This window comes from Melanaphis sacchari, unplaced genomic scaffold (assembly GCF_002803265.2).
Source record: "Melanaphis sacchari strain LSU unplaced genomic scaffold, SCAv2.0 Contig95_pilon_pilon, whole genome shotgun sequence".
Taxonomy (NCBI): Eukaryota; Metazoa; Arthropoda; class Insecta; order Hemiptera; family Aphididae; genus Melanaphis; species Melanaphis sacchari.
In genome coordinates this window covers 19,864-36,976 of record NW_020271679.1, presented here as the reverse complement: position 1 = coordinate 36,976, position 17,113 = coordinate 19,864, and the positions used below count along the sequence as shown (strand labels likewise).

At 26.2% G+C, this 17,113-nt stretch overlaps 1 protein-coding gene and 1 pseudogene across 1 annotated transcript; both read right to left on the bottom strand.

The window, feature by feature from the left end:
- Positions 1–2,822: 2,822 nt before the first annotated feature.
- On the bottom strand, positions 2,823–7,265 carry LOC112603092 (protein argonaute-2-like). The gene is made up of 6 exons (XM_025351515.1): positions 7,247–7,265; positions 4,649–4,929; positions 4,454–4,561; positions 4,096–4,364; positions 3,930–4,030; positions 2,823–2,881 (listed from the first exon to the last, which is right to left on the bottom strand). Exons 1-6 carry the CDS (start codon positions 7,263–7,265, stop codon positions 2,823–2,825), a joined length of 837 nt encoding a protein of 278 aa, XP_025207300.1.
- Positions 7,266–10,733: 3,468 nt separating this feature from the next.
- On the bottom strand, positions 10,734–16,736 carry LOC112603084 (annotated as a pseudogene).
- Positions 16,737–17,113: the final 377 nt, after the last annotated feature.

Sequence of the window (17,113 nt, the reverse complement as noted above, 5' to 3'; positions counted from 1 at the left end):
TAATGAACATACAAAAGACCATCATTTTTATCATGTTGTTTCAAAGTATGCATTTTTTTAAATAATTTTTATTCTGTAAAGACAGTCTTAAATTCTATTTTCACGGATAGTTCCTGCTGGAATATCCATATTTAAAGAATGAAGATTTTACCAGAATCAATTGTCCATTGCAAAATAATTTAAGACCTTTTTCACGAAATTTCATCATAAGAATATAATAATGGACTCGTAGCTACTGCAAATAATTGTTCATACATCAAGTTTAGTTTTAGGCTTTGCCTTGACAAAGTTTCAAAATTAACTAAATATCATCTTTGTGTTCAGACACCTCACTTTTGTATCCAATCTAATCAGTTGCCCGAACGAACTATGGTTACCTTCTGTCTCCCAAAATATTTGACCCATACTACTGCTATCGTATGAAGATGTTGTTCAGGAATAAAATGTTCATATCATTTTTAGCATCTCATAACATGGTATTTTCCACGCTTTATCGTTTATCGATATCAATGTTATATAAGGTGCAATATCGGACAAATCTGTAAAATCTATTTTCTCGCATTGCTCGGATACAGCAAATATTTTCTGCTACTTTTGAATCCCAATAATGTCGTTTCGAAGGCATATGTTGTATCACTAACATATAATATCGCAATAAACGTACGCTTACCTATTCGCGGCTATTCTTGAATACGATACGAAATCTCTCAAAGAAACGGAGGAAGGACTAATAAGAGAATAAGTATACTTTCAATATTTCATGTAATACCGGACTTACATACAAGGTTATGTGTAGTCCTGTGTCAGTCCGGCCGCATCTTTATACTTTCATCGCACCATTTAATATTTTTATATTTACTTATCACTTTTTGTGTTTAGTTACAAAATAGCATTTTCTAACTAACTTTTCTTTTATGATGTGTTTAAAATATCTAGATTGACTCATGATTTTGATATGTCATTATCTTAAAATTGATTTTAACCTCAAAAGCTGCATTTTGTTAGTAATAATCTTCTATTATTTATCATTTGTATTGACTGAAGCATTTTTATCATCTATTGTTATTTTATATTGCCAAAATTTACTACTGTAAATATTTTTGATTATATGTTATACAAATTATTATTAATAGCTCATTATCTTTATTATCTGTTGGAAACTCTGTTAATACAATTTGTATGACTACATTAATATCATTTATCGATGAATCAAAATCAAATTCATTATTTTGATTAGACTGTTTTATTTCAGATAATAATGTCTTTAGAGACTTTACTTTAAGTTCTATATTCTGCATCACTTCATTTCCAGAAAATATCTCATTTGCATTCATTCCAAATATATTATGTATATGTATTATTTATTAAGAGAGATAATTAGAATTAATAAATAAGTAATTGTATTTATATTTAATTAATTAACAAGCTGAATAATTTATAGAATTATTTTCATTGTTTTAATCAAATATTTTAAATATATATTATTGTTGTTATGAGTAACCAATCCCCGGTATCATAATTTTTAATTTTAAAAGTGAAAGTGCAAATTTTGTAAATTATTAATTCATAAAATAAATATACTAACAATTTTATTGTTTTTTTTTTTTATCAATTGTGTAATACCATTAAACAATAGTATTAGTGATTTTGAATATTTTTATGTACAGTAGGTAATTACTTTTTACTTACTGTTATTACCAGGGTCGGACTGGCCCAGACCGCAGGTCGGCTAGTTTAGAGGGTTTGGACCCCCAAACTTCATGTTTATATTTTAAATTTAAATAAGATAATCATTTATTCAAACATGTCTTAACATTTGTAATGGTTCCTTATTGATCTTTACAGATTTATAAAATAAAATGAATATTATCTAACAACTGAATTGTAATAATAATTAATAACAATATGTCAATATAATAATTGCTTGCGGGTCGTTCGACTACACGGCGTACCCGCGTATACACACACATACACACACACCCCAATTAATATAGTTATAATATCTTTAATTCGACTGTGAGCACGGTTGAAGATAGAATGGTTACGTGACGATCCTTACAATCCCATGATACATTACGGCGGAAAAGTTTCTTATCACATATATCATAATATTATGATTTTTCTCACTAGATACTAGCACTTATGGTGTCAACATGGCCAACCACTAAATCTTGGCTCCAAAAGCAATAATTCCAGTCTCCAGACGATATTTTACTATTTAGTCATACCTCAGAATATAAAATAAATATAATTTTGTTTTGTGTGACTGAACATACTAGGTACTGAATAATAATATTAAAGCAATGGTCATATACTCATATATATAAAAAGAGATTAAGGTTATGTTAATTTGCGCCAATTCTATCAGCCATGATATTATAATAATTGTGGTTATTCTTTTTAAATTAATTTCAAAATGCCAAATTATTGTTATATTTATGAGTCTTACGAGAAATCAAAATCTCTTTTTGGAGTTCCCAAAAATGCAGATTAAAACATTATAGGAAGAAGCATTAGGGATGCAACTTAAAAAAAGTCACAGGATCTGAGCAAAACATTTTTATGAAAGTGATATTATTAGTACTTGGAACTCAGGTCAAGGATCTAGTAAATATTCTGTAAATATATTTTTTATAAATAATGTTAATTTTTTGCATAATTAATCTTTTCTACATTTTGTTAGGTGTGTTTAAAGAGACTACAACTTAAAAAGGATGCGATCCCAATAAACATTAAAGATAATATAATATTAATATTTGTAATGTAAGCATGGTATTATCTCTAGGTCTCACCCAAAGCTTAAATATTAATAAGCAAATTGATTATGGTAACTCTAACTGTGTACCATTTATACCTAGCAATGCTTTGATACCACCAGAACCTAAAAATAAGAAAGGTTAATTTAAAAAACAGATTACAAATTAAAGTAGATTAAAATCATTGTTCAATTACTTTATTATTTAAGCAAATTGACGCATTAAACTCTTCAACATTATTATACCAATTGATTTTAAATAACAGACAAATTATAGATGTACTAAATAACCAGTGATGTAGTGGAGGGTATGCGCAAATATGCGGCGCATACCCACTTTCCTAATTCTAAAAAGAGAGCATACTTAAGAAAAAAACTAGAGACTGGAAGTATGCGCTGAAAAACATGCGAATACCTACTTCAAAAAAAAATGTTTATGCTAGTAGGCAGTAATTATTTTATTCTATTGATATCCATTATCCAATTGTTATGAAATGCGGGTTGTGGTCGTCGCGGAATGCCCGTAGATAACATGATATTATGGATTTTTGTATATACTAAAATATTGACAGTCTATTTTTAAATTAGCTGCTTTGGGAAATTGATAACATGATAAAATAAGATATAATGACGTATTTTTTTTTGTACAGTGTATTTAAAATTTGTCAATAATAAATAATAATCATATCAATATATCAGTTATTTACATGTCTCGACAACCTGGCTAATAGTGTATTGTTCACTAGTTCACTTAACACAATATTTTAAACTTGATGCTAATTAACATAAATGGTCCATCATTGAGTATATGGAACCCTGAAGATTATGTTAAAAGTTGGATTTTAAGCCATAGAACAGCTGATGACAATAAATCCAGAAAAATAAATAGAAATGAAAAAGAAAGCTTGAAACAAAAATTGTGAAGTATTCTTTAAGCTATAACCTTAATTTATAACTTTATAAGTATTATATATTAGATAAATAAATATACTTTATAATAATATATTAATATTAATTACATTGTTAAAGTTATTACGATATCAAATTAACTTAATAATAATTATATGTTATTAATTTATATAATTGAAAATATAAGACTAAATCTAATAACTTAAAAAATAAAAATAAATTAACAAATATAACCTTAGTACTATTTATGTATGTAAAATTAAACGTAGATGAGGTATTTCTTCTTCGGATACTCTATGCTGATATAATTTTAAACTACGGGGTTTAAGACCTCCAGTTTCATTGTAATACATGCCAAGGAGTTCCCTAAAATAAAAAATGTCATGATGAATTACATAATTTTATTAAAAAAAATCTTTTGTGCTACATACTTGACAATCAAATTAAGTTTATGAATGCTTTCTTGTCTGTTTTGTTGTAAATGTACAGTGGTAGCATATTGGCTGAGATGTGTATGCATCGATTCAATTAATGTAGCTGAAATGGATCGTGTTCTATTAACATTTATACCTGGGAAAGTGTAAGTTACATATGAACCATCAAACGACAGATGTCTATTAAATTCAGGTAGAGGAAAATATGACCGAAAAATTGGTGTGCAAGTCATTGATGGAGAATGTCTCATTGTTATATCTAAATCCTAACAAAACAATTATATTTTAAATTAATATAAATAAAATATTTATCATTAATTAGTAATTAAAAGTTAGTAGAATAAAATGAACCAACTATAATTGCATCACATGGTATCTGTTTTATTCGGCGTTCCAACACTGTAGCTGACCATTTAATGTTAACACGGAATACTCTACCATGATTTCCAATAGGCAATGTAACCTGGAATAAAATTGAAAATAATTTTATTATAATAAAGAAGAAAAAATGATTTTATTTCATTATAATATAGTTTAAAAAAATATATACTTCTAATTCTACTTGATTGTTTTTAAAAGATAGTGGAGTTCTTGTATAAATTTTATCTCTGCTATTAAAAACCAGTTGAATGGTACCAAAAATTCCACTGTATGCAGCAACCATTGTTTGAATAATTGCTTTATTGACTAATTGTGGACAATTCTCTGGTATAATATTGACATCATAATGATGTACAAAACCTTGAGACGTTGATAATTGATAATGATTGGCACGAAACTCAATGGATTGGCCTCTCCGTTCCAAATTTAGTCGACGTTGACTATTAAATACTATAAATTTACAAAACAAAAAATATTAAATAATAAACAAATTATAAATTTTATAAAGTTTACTAATACCATTTCCTTTGAGAAATACAAAGGGAAATTACTATAATGTAAATGCTGGTGATCATGAAAGACTTCCTAATTTACAATGAGCTTTAAAAATTCTGATGCATTATATGGTAATGCATCCATGACGTATTTTATATAGGCATAGACCTATAAACTAATGGACTGTGCTTAGAGAGAGAAAAGATAGCGTTTGGGGCGTTACAATGTGCCATTTAATTAAACCAAAAATTATGTCCCAACATTTCTTTTCAATGATATATTTTGTGGTTATGTTATTAAAGTTGTGTACACGACCGCCTGAAATACTACGTTCAAATTTGATCATACGTCTCCAAGCCAGCTTAACGAGTGTTTTGTTTGATCTTGTGTGACGGTTATTATTGTGATTTGTGTAATTGTTACAATATTATTCTTTTACTCGTGTATCGTTTTTTACCAAAAATGGTTAACAAGTGTTGCATTCAAGGCTGCAAGTCAAAGGGTGGTCAACAAATTAAGTTTCACAAATTTATATTTTCTCTATTATTATTGCTAAAGTCAAGTCTTCTGAGTACATTATTGAGAATTAGAAGATGATTCCTTAATTAAGAGGTTATTTAGGTTGAGAACTTGCATTTAATGAAAATTAGTTTAATCAGATTTAGCTAAATTGGTTAAATAAGTATACTTTTAGGTATATTGTAAATGATTACTGTTTAAGTATCACAAATTAAAGATTTAAGTAGGTAAACATAAATGAGTTGTCGGTTTTGCCGTCTTCCATTAATCTGTGCTTTAAGACCAAACTTGAAGGAGGCATAGGCGTAACTAGACCTTAAAGTTAGGGGGGGCTTCAGCCCTAGAACTTTATTATAAGTAAATTAAGTGGGAGGCTCTGCCCCCACCCCCCCCCCCCCAACCAAACACCTTACATTCATTGATTATACATATAATATGAATGTAAATTAATATTTAATTATAAAACAAATAATAAACCAAGTGGTATTGAAGTTAAATATTTATATATTAACATATTATTAAGTATTATTTTAGATATAAAGAATTTAACGATTTTTAGTTTATTGACAACTTCTTAGTAGGGAGTATTTGTGTAGTAAAAATTACACAACATGATACGTCTTACACAGGATCATTACATACAATAATATAGTTTAAATTAATATTTTTCCAAGATATTAAATTAAAAAAATAAAACGATATTTTAAATTTAAGTTTAAAAATGTTACTAATATTGGCGGGAGTGTGGGACTAGGAATTATGACAGAGGGGGCTAAAAATTATGTTGGGGGGACTAAGCCCCCCAAGTCCCCCCTAGTTACGCCTATGCAAGGAGGATAATACATTTTAGCATTAGGGTAATTGATACCCAACAATTTTGATGATGTAGGACTTTCTAGACACGATATTATTAATGAGTTGTGATATAGCTAAATTTAGACATCCACAAATGTATATATATTTATTGTAGCTTTGCAGATGATGAACTCTATAACCTTAATAGAGATTTTAAGATTAAATACGGGTATTCAAAAAAATAGTTAAATTAAATCAAACGAAGAAAGGCTTAAACATGAGTGTAAAACTTTACAATATAAAACAAAAGCCAAATTATAAATTATTTAAAAAACGTACCGTATATAATCAAACACTGTATTTGAATATGTTTATTTATATAAAATAATATTTTTAATTACCTATAATAATAACAAAATTTTAACATTTCTTTAGAATAAATGTAATTTGGCTTTTTGAATATATAAATAATATGTTATTTATCAAAAAACTAAAAATTATTTACATTTTTTTATGATAACTATGATTACTGATAAAATATATGGATAAAAAAACATAATGTTAATGGTCTTCCATGAAATGGCCCAAACTATATTCTTTATCTTTCAATCCATTTCGTCCCCGGGAGCGATTGACGGGACGGTGTGGTAGGCGAAGTCCATTAGTTAATAGGTCTATGTATATAGACAGTTAATTTTTTTTTAAACAAACAACCAAAAGTTGAGTTTACCATACGGGATCCAAAATTTGCGATAGTGACTCCCCCTTCCTCTTAACCAAAAAATCTGCTAGACACATTAACAGTCTCATCACAACGATATTATCCTGGAAATTTTTATGATTTTCGCTGTAGCTCTATTGATAAATTCGCACACAAAGTTTTAGAAAGTGTAACCCTACATACTCCGAATTGGTACTTGCCTATGTACGCTTGCTGTGACTTAGTTTAGTTACTTACGTCTATTGCTTGGTAGCATGATTTTCTCCTGTTATTACCGCGACAGTAGCTTAATCGCACAAAGTAATTACGTTCGACGTCAATGCTAACAAAAATGTTCAAAAGATGAAAAATGTTACGATTCGGGACACTATGGTATAATAAAAAAGCTGACGCTGAAAGAATAATAATAATGACGGGAGAAAAAAAATTAATTAATAAAAAACTGTGTCAGACTGGACTTTGTGACACGTTCATTGACACGGGTTCACCCGACGCCAACAATCAGTGTTGCAATACTGGATTTCAGTGATTTCATTTCACGTTCACTAATTTTTAGTATTGCTCAATTGGCATCGACTGACTTGATGACGCGCAGATTAGTACTCCCACTTTATTTATATGGACGTGACATATATTAATTTATAGCCTAATGCAGGTTGCCCAACCTGCGAACCGCGGGCCGCATCTGGCCCACGAAAGTGTTCCAAACGGCCCATGTAAAAAAAAATTATTATTCACAAAAAATGTATTTTATTAAGTTTTTAAAAATATAAAATATTTTACAATTTTGAATTTTTGTATAAAAAAAATGCATTGGATTTTAAAATGTTATTAAAAAAAAGTTGGTGAGAAATTTGGGCTTGTTTTTCTTTAACCAATTTTTCTATGTTCGGAGTGAAATGTGTAACGCCAATTTTTTATAAGAAGTGTAAGTACAATAGATATACCTATGACTAGTCTATATTTTATCAAAATGAACAAAAAAAAATAAACCCATGAAGCATATACGGCCCGCAGTACAATTATACATTTTGAATGTGGCCCGCCAGTTGAAAAAGGTTGGGCATGCCTGGCCTAATGATCCTTAATTTTGATTTGTAAATCTCGCTAAAATTTACTACTTCCACTTTTTAAATTTTATTGTATACCATACTTGATACTATTATGGCTATATATATTATACCACATACATAAATATGAAGGAAAGAATGTATTTTTCATAGCTGTTAATGATACCTATTTAAATACATTTCCTTTTATATCTTTGAATATATTGTGGTACATTAAATCGAGTAAAATGTTATTGAAATCTTAAAGTTAAATAAATTTAAGAACAGCAGTTAATCAATATTTATTCCAAACACTATTAAATACACTAGAATTATAAAATAAACAAAGGGAAGGTGCCGTAGAGCCCGACAGGTCAATTCACCAAATTAGTGTCAAAAGGGAGATACCGTTAATTCTATTAATTATCTATTACATGAAAAATCAATAGATAAGTATTAAAACTGTTTGAACGCATCATTCTAGATATAATTACAGTGAAACTTCCATACATACCGAATTTCAATTTAACAAAAATTTAAGTAAAATTCTGTACAACGAAATATTTTTACTAAACTATTACCTTCATTGTTAATATTAAATAAATTTATCCCTGAATAACGAATAATTTATTCGATAACAAATATGTTATTAAAATGCTGTTGCGCACCGTGTCATATTTCTTTTGAAAAATATGAACTATTGTTAATTAAAGTTAGTTAACTTTGAAATCACCATACCTATGAGCTAAGTTAGAATGAATAAAATTGGAATTTTTATTAGTATGGCAATATATTATATCATAGGTATTGCGCATTTTTTTTTCATATAAATTTTAAAGTTTGGTTAATGTAATTATTACTGTACTTATAAAATATGCTTGGATAAATTGCAGTACAAATAAAGCACTTATCTATATCATAAACTACTATGCATACTTTTTAGAAATTTACTTATTTCCCTTATAGTTAAAATATTAAAAAGTTACGTCTAAAGTTGATTATTTAGTTTGTTTACCATAAATTCTGTCGAACAAGGCACACAAACCACGTGTACAATTAAAAAAGAAATAAAAAGGTTTTGTTAAGAAGCCATTTTAGTTACACCGATTCCGCAGTACTACGGTTTTAGATAGCAATTGTATCTATACTCCGGTCTACATGTGACACATCTGAGTGGTGATCGAAATGTGTCCAAACATGAGTATCCAATTCCACCAACTTCTGACTTATAGTGTATTTTCACTTATAAAAACTTGAAGATTTAGATTTTTTTTAATTATATGTTATATTACACAGAATATAAACTTTTTCTAGTATTTTTACTTTCTTGTGGTGTTATATTCTTTCAAAATGTTAAAATAAAACTTCAGTTTAATAAAGATACTACATAGTTGAATAGTTGTAATTTTAAGCATATATACAGAGTAAATAAGAAATTTTTGACTGTTTTAATGCAAAAAATTATGAAACCAAGCTAATGACTCCAATAATTCATACAAAAGCATTATAAATTATTTAAATAAATATCTTTTGTATTATTCCAGGGAACAATATTATTTTATTACAATTTATAATACAAATATGTTTTTAAAATATTTTTTTTAGTAGATAACTTTGTTTAATATTTTTATAGGTTTCAAAATTGTATATATACCATTTATAATACTATATTGATTAGCTTGGGTAGATAAACAACTATTAAAAAAACTAAAAAATAACATAAAATTTATTGTTTATTTATAGTAAAAAATTTTATTAGAATCAGAAGAGCATTTAAATTGATGTTACACACACAATACAAAATAAAAGTATAAAAATTAATAAATACTCTCAAACAAAGTTTGAATATATATTCATATTTATTTTTAATATGTGTATATAAACAAAATCATTTATACAATTATATCTATTCATTTATAATAATTTAAAAATGAAATAACCCACAGTTAATTTTTAACTGAAATTAAAATGATTTAAATATATCGATAAAAGTATAGTAATAATTGTTATTAATTAAATGTATGTATAAATTTTTGAATTAAATTAATGTTTAAAATTACTGTGGCACCAATCAAATGTCCAATATAGAATAATAAAATACATAATTGTTTAAGACTGAGTATTACTATAAAATGGTATTCAACAAATAATATTTATGTATTAAAATTATGGTATTAATTTATATTATAAGGGAATATTAAATCTACAATTTTGTTTCCTTTGTTCAAGATAATCTAAAAATAATTTTAATAGAATTCTGTTATGCCAACTTAAGATTCGTGATATTCTAAAGTGTCAAGTATAATTAGTGATTATTATAATTTAATTACTTTTAACAATGGCTAGTACTATATTTTTGATTTCATTAAAAACCATAATAAACATAATTCCATGTCAACAATAAATGAAAATTAATCAATTAAGAAAAAACTAATAACTATTACAATTATTTGAACTCAAAAATAAAAGAATTAAATTTAGATGAATGGAGATTAAAATGGTAAAAAAAGATTGGAATACAATCAATTACTTACTAATAAAAAATAAAAATAATTTTTGTCTAACATTATGCTTAAAAATAATAATTGGCAAAATAAATTGTATTATAATTTATGCCTAATATTAATTGATATGTTGTATGACAAATTTTTTTTTTTTTTTTTGAATGTGGTATTTTAAGCAAAGTACATAACATTCTTTACATTAGAATGTACTTTGACAATACGTTCCATTACATTTGATGTTTGTTCTTCTTCACTACAGTCAGATTTACTTGATTCATTGACACTGAAAAAAATTTCATAATTTCAAAAAAATTTTTTATTATTATTATTATGATTATTTTTTTATTTTTATTATGAACTAAACAACAAACTACACAACAATTTTCAAATTAGATTTAAACTAACTTAATAATTAACAATTACAGTTTGTATTTTTAAATAAAATATATTATACTTTTATGAAAGTAAAAATTTTTTTATTGAGGTTCTATTCAAAAATACTAAAATGAAAAAATCTCAACAAATAATAACCACAAATTTAGATTTCCCGGAGAAAATTTTTATTTACTCCAAAATAATCAGGAAAAACAAAATAAAGTTTTGAAAAAAATGGAAATATTTTACAGATAGTTGGATGAGTTCTTCTCAACGACGATTAAGTAATTTTTATATAATTAAAAAATATTTAATTATATAAATATAATAAAATCATCATTGTATTTTTGTTTTTTTTGAACCTATAAACATTTAAATTTTTTCAAATTTTTAATTTTTAATCATCATTTTGAAAAGTAAGTACTTGAGATCTTTTATTTTTCATTCCCAGCATCCACTTATTTTTTTTAATACCTACTACCAAAGACCAGACTCAAATTAAAGCATTTTTAATATTCTAAGGGTGATGAAACATGAAAATAAAAATATTAATAATAATAAATAATTGTATAATCAATACATAAAATAAAAAAATTTTCTACTCTTTTTCTAATTTTTTGAACTGTTATCGGTACACAACCATTTATCACACACTATAAATGTGTAAAAAAAATGTATATAATGCCAACATATATTTAAATGTTTTAACAGATTATATAAAATAGTAAACATCCCAAACTTAATTTTGTTGAATGCAAACTAGTCAAGTTATTTGTGGGTTAGAGAAAATAACAAATTTATTCTCTTAAGTTTCACTCATAAAAAATAATAATATTTATGTGCAATATGTTAAACTTTTTTGTATCATTTTAAGTAAATAAAACTTATGAAAGACCCATTAATAAAAAATTTCAAGCTTTAAAAATTAATATTAAAAATTATATACATTTTTACTACAAAATACTTTACAAATAATTATAGTTTTGACTAAGAAATAAAAATTTCAACGACATAAAAGAGAACAAAAAAGTTCAACAATTTAATATGCCAATAAATAGCTTAATAAACGATATAATTATGTCTACCAACGGTTATAAGTTTATAATTATAATTAAAAAAAAAAAAAAACAGACACATCATTGTATAACTAAGGTACATTCATCGCATTTTGTTGTTAAGTTGATCACAGTAGTGAATAATGTGTTAAATAATATGAAAAAAAAAACAAATTTTAAGAAAAAGAGATATATTACAATATATATTAGAATAATTTGTGTTATATTAACACTACGATTTTACTATTTAATGTACTGTAGAGTGGTACGAACATGTTTGTGAATTAGCTTAAAATTAACCTATATGCTTTGATAATTCTATTGAGTATGAAAAATAATAATACACATAAAAATAAAAAGTTGTACATTTTCATGATTTATATTTATTTGAACATTTATTTTTTAGATTTATTCTCAAAATCTAAAATTATTAAATTTAATTTTTCAATACTTTCCTAAATCTAGAGTCTTGACTCTTCTTAATAAAATATTTTCTGATAAAGTTAACTCAAAAAATCTTCTACAAACTTAACATAAAATAAGTAAATTTAACAATGTTACCTGTCAGATTCTTCATAGCTTATGTGATATTTAGCTCGAAATGCAACTAAGTGAGCATAGTAGATGGGAGCTGGTATAGATACAGAACGTGTACATCTGACATAAGTATAACACAATTGGTATGTTAAGTTTTGCAATTCATCCGGCTCCATATGGTTGTCGTCCCATAGAATATGATAACGGGTTGGACAACTTGTTCCCTGTTAAGATTTGTTATTATTATGAAACAATTTATGAAAGTAAAAACTACTATTATAAATAATTACTTGAATTCCTTGATGACTACATAAGTAAAAATCAAAATCTGTAGGATGTGTTATACCAACATCAACTACTGTACCAGCTGGAATATTTCCAGATTTTCCAAATTGTTCTATTTTATCGGCACAAAACAATCTAAAATGCAATAAAGAAATATTTAATTAAAAAAAAATAAAAATTGAAACACTAAAAATAGCAAACCTAGTGTGATGATGTTTTTGAACAATTACAATAGTGATTCCTGGTTTGTAATCATTTTCTATCATTAAACATGCCTTTCTAATAGATGTAAGTTCATGTAGTAAGATCTGTCAACAAAAATAAAAAAAAAAAATTAATATATTAAAACACATCAAAAATCAAATAATAATAAGGAAAGCAACATTGTATTAATTAATAATGATACAAAAATCATGTATAGTTTTAAAAACATAATAACATGAAACAACTATGTTGATTATTTTAACTTGTGTGATTAATTAATTAGATAGCTTATACTATAATATAAATAAATTCATTTAAATTAGTTAGGAAAACTATATTAATTATTTTTACTAAAATTTCTAACATTATTTCATGTTCTGAAAGTGAATTTAAATTGCTTTTAAACATAAAACTAAAATTTAACATAAAATCCAATTCCTTAAAAAAAAAAAAACAACTACTAAATGTAATCATAGCATAAATTATATTTTATCTATAATTATACGTACCATAGGAAACTGTCCTTCGGATACTCCGTCACGGTAAAATATGATTCTATGTGGTTTAAAACCACCAGTACTCTTGTAAAATTTGATTAGAAGTTCTCTAAAATTAAAAATTTAAAAATTAATAATATTATTTTATTGAAGAAAATTTTACATGCTACATACTTGACCATAGAACTAAGTTCTTGAATGTGTTCTTGTCTTCTTTGTTGGAGACGTACAGTAGCGGCATAACGACTGGGATGAGCATCCATAGATCCAACTACTACTGCAATAGCTGATCTTTTACTGTCAGCTGCAGGTGGTTGAGTTAAATATGCACCCAACAATAACAAAGGTTCATTAAATACCTAGTAGATATTAATAAACAATTAATTAATAAAACAGTATTTTTTAATTGTATATAAGTTTATGTACTTTAGGTCTGATGCTTGGTACAAGAATGTTATTGATACCTCCTAATTTCACATTGATCTTTAAACATATATTGGACAATGTTTGAGTAGATGGTTTAATAACATTTTTTGCTTGAACACATTGTGTAGTTATTCCTAAAACAGTGTCTCCAACTCTTTTGACTTCAGCTAATGTAACAAATCATAAAATATGTTAAATTATCAATTGAAAACAAAAATAATTATATTACCGTATACTTGAGATTTTCCTGGTAAAACAATAACTAAAAGTTGTAATCCTGTGAATGTTGATTTTAAGTAATTGAACATAGGTTCTACTTGGTCAGCTCCTGTGGCATATTTACCTATTAAACAAAAAAAAAATCATGACCATATAAAATTATATTTGTTTTATATATTTTAAGTATACTTACAAAAACATGGTTTAGAAACTATTGGCATGCCAGCTTCAATACTTATCTTTTGGAGTTGTATCATAAAACAACTATAAAATAAATAATACTCACTAAATACTAATTAACTAAATTATAAGGAATTCTCAAGACTTCTGTGATAATATAATACATTGTAAAATAATAATTTAGATATCTCCTTATAATAATTACTAAATTATTTTAAGTTACCTTAGCGAATCCTCACGAACAGACTTCTGGGGAGCAAAACAAGCTACTGCCCAAATACTAATTTCAACACCTGTAAGAAACTGTTTGCCTTTCATATCCCAAACTCCATGTTTCGGCAATACTTGTTGTATGCCATTTGATTTTTTCTATAATAAACATGATTTATAAAATTAAAATAAGTATGGTTTTAACAAATATTTTTTGGGAAGGGTTCCTCATCAAAATAGTCAATCTAATAAAAAATATACATAGTGGACATAAATGTATACCTGATTAGGTAGAGTTTTTTCACTGTATTGTAATATTGGTGCTGGTAAAATACGACCTTGCACTTCCATCATGCTATCTGATATGGTAAGACCAAATTCTTTTACATATGGATCACTATTTAAATTAACTCTGCGACTTAAAGAATTAATTTCTTGCTCACGATCAGGAGCATTTTGTAATGTTGCCTTAATCATGGTTGATGTTTGCATTTCGTTTAATTTTTTAATGCAACGTTGACCCTCTAACAAGTTACAAACCTAATAAAATAAGTTATTAATGGTTACTAATTTCTACGAATAAAACACATATCTACACATTATAACTGCACATTATACGTATTATATAATTATATTATACTTGTACCTGTTATAAGTTATTTTAAATATAAAAATTGTTTTATTGGTCACATATAAAACAAATCAAATGCGGCTCACAGTAAACACTTATGTAAAGTTCAGAAATATTCTTAATGAATTGTGAAATTGTTACTATACTCTGTTTCAATTGTTTAAAATAAGATGACTTACATTTTCTCATGGTAGGCGTGGCTAATGAGCCACATACTAGTAAGGCAGAGCTTGGTAGAGTGAAGCAGCGTGTTATTCTTACAACACATATAAGAATTACATACGAAAGCCATTTGGTTATTTGCACATAAGTTATTTAATTTGAAACAGAGTATAGATAATTTATAAATAGAGAAATTATCGCCATAAACAGAGGTTTATTAAAATAAATTATGAAATAGAATTATTGCAATTTTTAGCTCAATTATACGTTAAAGATAATTAAATACTTGTATGATGTACTAATAACATATTAATTATATAAAGACACGAACCTCAATAGGAAGATATGTGTGTCTATTTTCTTGTCCAACTTGAAGACATGGTAAATGTGAGTAATTTAGTTTCACATTGTATTGGTCTAAAAAATATTTAGCTACGGAGCATTCTATTGTCTGACCATTTTCCAATTGCAATGGAAAACTAAAAATTATTTCAAAGAATGTATGACAATATAAATACATTTTAAAATTAATTGCTTACGTTAGACTATGAGCTGGTTTTCTTGTAACACTACAAACTCTATATTTTCTTCGAATTTTTCCACAATGTGTAATAGCCACTCTAAGACCTTTAATTTCTTTAGTAAATTTTACTAATTGTGCATCTGATAAAGGTTTTTTTTTAAGACTATTAACATGAATATTTAATATTTCACACATCAATTCTAACACAGGTTGTGCCTTGTAAAAAGCTGATGCTGACACTAAAACAAAAACAACGTCAATAAAGATAAGCTTATTTTATTTTTATTTTTTACCATTAATATTAATCATCATTTTCCATTGAGATGGTTTGACAGACATGTGAAAACCATGCCAAATTTCTCTACCATCACCTAATGGCTGGTGATAACCATCAGGAGGAGAAAAAAATGATTGGCCTATTGGTATGTAAGTCATTGACGGAAGATGTCTCATAATTACATCTAAAGCCTATATATATAAAAAAAAAAAATGGAAATTAATATAAATAACAAATATTAATCATTAATCATTAATTTAAAATTAATAGAATAATATGAACCAACCAAAATTGTGTTGTGTGGTATCTGTTTTGCGCGGCCTAATAATGCTTCTTCCAAATCAAATAATGATACTTTAGATAACCATTTAAAATTGACATGGAACACTCTATCACTTCCTCCATTTACCAATGTAATCTAGTATAAAAATTAATAAAATTAATTGCTATTATAGTATAATTAAAAAAAAAAAACATACTTCTAATTCAATTTGATCATTTCCAATAGGCAAAGGATGCCTTGTAAAGAAATTATTTCGACCATCAAATACTGGTCGAAGATTTCCGAAAATTTGACTGTTGGAAGAAACCATTGTTTGAAAAACTTCACGATAGATTATTTGTGGACATTTATTTGGTTTTATATTGATGTCATAATGGTGTATAAAACCTCGTGGCACTGATATTTTAAAATGATTAGCACGAAGCCTAATTAATCGGCCTTTCAATCCAAATCTTGGTCGGCGTGGAAAATTGAAGACTATTTATTAACAACATAATTTTTTTTATTAACAACAGGTCACACATATTCAAAATTTACTTTATTATACTTAGAAAATTTAAAACAATTTTGAAAGTAATTTTGCTGATTTTAAAATGACAATGCAATTAAAAATTGTCACTCAAACTTTTGGAATTTAATCAACTATGAATATTAAAAATATAACTATAAACATTTTTAATTATTCTT